The sequence below is a fragment of the Ursus maritimus genome, unplaced genomic scaffold, assembly GCF_017311325.1.
Source record: "Ursus maritimus isolate PB19 unplaced genomic scaffold, ASM1731132v1 scaffold_50, whole genome shotgun sequence".
NCBI lineage: Eukaryota > Metazoa > Chordata > Mammalia > Carnivora > Ursidae > Ursus > Ursus maritimus.
Window position 1 is genome coordinate 24,453 of NW_024426664.1, and position 5,235 is coordinate 29,687.

A 5,235-nucleotide genomic window follows, 5' to 3' on the forward strand; every position below is an offset into this window, starting at 1 on the left:
CAGGATGAAAGACGTCTCAAGAATTCTTGCCTGGTCGTCGGCTCCGGATTCCACCCCACTGAACCTCACCTATATTCCAAAACCACATCCCTTTCCTCAGGTCGAGCATTCCCTGGTGGACTAACCTGGTGCCGACCCCGTGTTACCAGTAGTGACATGGATCTTGGCCCGGGGTTTCCGAGTGTGGCCTCGGGCATCGACAGCACGTTTTAGAATGCTCCTGGGGCATGGTGTGTGGCCAAGGGTGCTCTTAGAAATGATGGCTCTGGAAGGCGGTGGTAGCGCAGAGGACTCTTCAGCTTACAGGCCCTGCAAGCGTGACAGCGGTGACAAAGGGCCCTCTGTCCCCAGGAGAGGGGCTTTCTTGAAAGCGGGAACAGTCCTTTCCATAGTCTCTGTGCAGAGCATATTCTGGGACACAGATGAAGTTTCTAGTGTACCTGCTCCAGCTGTGGTTCCTACTCTCAAGTTTTTTCATTTTTAATCCATCGTGCTAGGCGATTCACAAAACATTGCTAGTCCTCATGAAGATACTGTAAGTACTGTGCTTACTTCCAAGGTACTTGGAAATCGATCCTCTCAAAAGTACCCAAAGTTACACAACCACTAAGGGGTAGACCCGCAAGAAGCTTTGTGCTTTTCACGGTGTTGGGTCACCTTTCAGGGAGAGAGCCAGCCAAGAGCAATGATTATGGAAAGGCACGGGGGCCATCTTCTTGGGGGGGGAGTATATATATTCCTGCCGGTCCAGAACATCTCTCCAGAAAGGAAAAGGGGAAAGAAAACAATTTTATTATTGAAGAATCATTTAGCCAGAAGATGACAGGCACCACAGGCAATCCGTTAAAGAGACTGCAAGAAAACAGGAAGAAATTTTGCCCCTTATATAGTTCCCCCGCAGAAACAACCCATTATAAGCATTTTCTCAATATAAACAATAGCTAGTCCTCAGGGAAGAGGAATTGACAAGGTCATTTGTCATAGTTCCTCCTTAATTTACCTGGTAATTGGGGTAGCCCCCTGTATTGGCTAATTACCTTTATCTGAAAGAGAAACTTCTCATATCTTTATGACAGAAGGCAAGTTTGCAACTTAGAGCAAGGTGCCTGTGGAGTTCAGGCTCCTATCCTCCCACAGAAACTGGGAGAGAGGAGTGCCATCCTTCTTGATGTTTCCATTTCAAAGGCATGGCTTCCAGGTGCTTGAGAAAAACATTCCTGGATTAAGACTGGCAAGAGATTTATTCAGCTTTTTAAAAGATTTATGCATCTCAAAGGGACAGAGAAAGAATTCATAACTACAAGTTTTCTAAAGTAAATATTTTAAGAAGGGGGAGGGGAGAGTGCCTTTCCCTTTTTATACTGGGAGAATTAGAATTTATTTTTTTTTAGCTTTAATTTATATTCATCCTTACAATCTTCAAAATGAAGGAGTTCCATGTGATAAAACTTTCAAGGAATGCCTTTGGAATAGGTTCCTGGAGCAATACAGAATTAAAAACAACAACAACAAAATAACCTTTGGAATCTAAAAGTGATAAATGTAAGACTACAGGTTTTAATTATTTGCATGGCAATTGATATTGTCTATGGCTAAAAGACCAGATGAGAAACTGAATTCATAGTCTCCCATGAATGCAAGAAATTGATGGAAATTTTAAAATGAGGTCTCTTGGCATGGAAGATGAAGGGTTTTTTCTTAATAAAAAATTATAGGAACATTAATACTTCAAGAAGTACATATAATCAATATAAATGCAGGTGCTTTCTTTGTATAAACACGGCACCGGGTTCACATCTTTTTTTCTGCATTTACACATGAACCCAGAAAATCCACTTTATGTCAATCCTGCTACAGTTTAGCTGCAAGTAAAAAATCCAACCAAATAATGGTTTATTAAAAATTTTCAATTTTCATGTGCAAATACATCTGGGGGAGGGGTTCGACTTGGCATCTAAAGGACAAACATGAGATTGGGGAGGGGACTGACGCTTTTATGATAAAGTTATCACTTCCGTGTTGCAGGAAGAAAATAGTTGGGAATGGGCACAGGAGAATGTAGTCCTGTACCAGGACAGCAAAAACATTACAGGAAACTATTAGCAGGTTTCTGGTTATATCTCATTGGTTAGAACTGTGCTATGCACAAGTCTTAGTTGTAAGAAAGGATGTGAAACATAGTGTGGGTTTGTTTGTTTGCTTTGAAAGATTTCTATACTTATTTGAGAGAGAGAGCGAGAGAGAGAGAGAGAGCACAAAAGCGTGGGGAAGAGCAGAGGGAGAGGGAGAGAAGTAGATTCCCCACTGAGTGTGGAGCCTGACGTGGGGCGATCCCACAAACCTGAGATCATAACCTGAGCTGAAACCAAGAGTCCAATGCTTCACCAACTGAGCCACCCAGGTGCCCCTTGTTTTTTGTTTTTCCTTAAGGTGGGGAGATAGTTGGGAGATAGCCCTAATCAACATTGATGGTTCTGTTAATAAGGAGGCAGAGGAAAATGGTGATTAGGTTGGCAACTCGCAGTGTCTGCCTTCCTGACCACTAAGGTGAGGATTCAGAATATTAGGCAGAGATGAAGTCTTTCCTCCTTGAGAAGTCAGTAAAAGTTTTGCAGTAGGGATAACATTTCCTTAGAAGCATTAATAAGTGTATTTATACGGCATTTGTTGAGTACTTATGTTGCACCTGGGACTTCATATAATTTTATATATTTTATCTTACTTAGTTCGCAGAAGCTCAGCAAGATAGGTGGTTCATGTATTAAAAGGAAACTTAGATGAAGGTGAACACTTGCCTAAGGGTACGGAGCTAGAAGATTGCACACGGGAACTGAACCTGGTCTTTGCGACTCTAAAACCCATGTGTTTTGCATTATATCATCTTGCTTTAGAGACGAATAGGAGTTCTTCAAGTCTACATGTGGGCCAGTGGGAGACTTGCCCGGTGGAGGGAACTGTCAGCTTCTAGCTTCTTCAGAACAAACTGGTGGTTTCCAGAGGGGAAGGGGTTGGGCGATGGGCAGCAAGGGGGAAGGGGAGTCGGAGACACAGGCTGTCAGTTATGGATTGAATACGGCACAGGAATGAAATGCATAGTAGAGAGTACGGTCAATGATATTTTAATAGCGTTGTATGCTGACAGATGGTAGTTACACTTGTGGTGAGCGTGGCTTAATGTATAAGCCTGTAGACTCACTATGTTGTACACCTGACAGTAACACTCAAATACAACATTTTTTTAAAAAGACCAAAAATATCCTATCTTCTTCGGCCTTGAGAGCTTGGTTATTGATATCTGTCATTGAAAGTCTAATAATTGCCAAACAAATCCTGTGTAAACACAGGCGATTGTAGTTAATGTTGAAATAGTTCAGAGCCACCAAATGGGGATATTGCTTTGGAATCACCGTTGGATGTTACTGGAGTACCTGTTAGGCATTTTTTTCTGCAAAAAAAGTACCAACTTTCTTCTACTTATTTTATACTGTCCTTCTGCCTTTTATTCCAGTTTACTAGACTGGGGAGGTAGCAATTTCATCAGCTCTACTAGAGTCAAGCTGCAAAATCATTCACTTCTGTCCCCTTGTACTAACCGTTCCTGAAAACGGAATGACTCCTCGGAACTATGATGCAGTCTGGCCGAATCTTCCATTTGTCCCTCTCTATCTACTCCCTTCTTTCCTCCCCACTGCCTACCCCAGGGAGCTGTAGACCCACATTTTTACTGGTTCAAAGAGTGAGCTGCATTTCTAGAAGTTCATCTTATAACAGAGGAATCTTGTTCTCCAGTGTATGTGGGAAATACCTGGGAAGGTGAAGGAGATGTTTCCACGAGAGGCTGTGATTGTTACCACTGTTCATGTCCAGAGATGTGGGAAGAGGAGCCGGGGAGCACGGTGTGACAGAACCTGCACCAGGGTTCGGGTGCAGGCGGCAGGTGCCCCGAGAGCACTGTGGCCCTGCACAGAGGTAGATGGCGGCATCCGCAGGCTGGGCTGCAATGATGAGCAGGGAGCTGTCTTTCCTTGCCTCACCGAACCGAGCGGTTAGACTCTTGTGCTTCTTCATTTCTCCTCCCTTAGATAACGTCATCAAGTGGACTGGACCTTCCCCAGGCTTCTGTCTGTACCACTGAAGGCTGGGGAAAGTGCTCGTGGAGTTGCAGTAGGCAGTGAAATTTTCTCCCTCCTGGAGGCTTCGAAAGCGAGGACTCTGCTCCAGTTGCTGGGTGCTCTCCCCTGTTTAAAACCAAAGCAGTGGGCACTGGGAAGGGCACTGGGGCCTCTTTCCCAGCCTGATACGACTTTTCCTCGCTCCTATCCCCCTCCTCCTTCCCTCACTCTCTCCCTTTCTTCCTTCAATTTCCCCTTGCCTTTTCAGTTAATGTGATTGGGAACTTGTCAAACTCACATTCCAGTTGAATCCAAAGGATCCACACTGAGAATTTCAGGAGCATCTCTTCTTCCTGTCACAGGACGGCCCGGGTCACTGACTTCAGCTGCCCGTGAAAGAGCCCCTTCCGAAGGAGGTTTTTCTGAGCTAGGGTAACACCTGCCACCCACTGTGATCTGGATAGAAAGGCAGAGGTCCCCGTGTAGCCGCCAATTGAAGCATTCACCCTCCACCCTGCCCTCCCTCCAACCTCACACTCTGCTTTGACTCTGGGAAGGATTTTGCCTTTTGAAATAGTACCCTCCTGTGGAGAGATAGGAAAGTGACTTACTTTTCAATAATGTTTCTGTTTCTCCCAATTTCAATGGGTATGCACAAAAATCAAGATTTAAGTAGAATCTAATGACCTTTTTCAGAAATGGAAAATACATCCTTTTAAAAATTAATCATTTTCAGACAGAATAACAGCAGGTAAAGGAAATATCTGATAATTTCTGGTATTCTCAACAACCATGCTGAGCAGTACTGTGTCTGTAAACGGTATTTGTAGGTGTGTGTGTGTGTGTGTGTGTTGTGTTGTGTTTGAAACTATAGTATATTTTCTTGGTCATTTGGCGTGGGTAAGCACTCAGTCATAAACCTATTTTTGCCCAATTAAGGATGAATAACCCTGTTGTATATTACTTTTTTAAAAAAAGATTTTATTTATTTATAGGAGAGAGAAAGACTGAGATAGAGAGAGAGAGAGAGAGAGAGCAGGAACAGGGAGGAGCGGGAGAATCAGACTCCCTGCTGAGCCACCCAGGCGCCCCACCCCGCTGTATGTCACGTAAGAATACTTCT

General features: G+C 43.9%; 1 gene segment (V, D, J or C); it reads right to left on the reverse strand.

Moving 5' to 3' along the window:
- Positions 1–3,708: 3,708 nt before the first annotated feature.
- LOC103680429 lies at positions 3,709–4,633 on the reverse strand. The segment is given in 2 exon segments: positions 3,709–4,238; positions 4,411–4,633. Coding segments are annotated over 2 exon segments (522 nt in total).
- Positions 4,634–5,235: the final 602 nt, after the last annotated feature.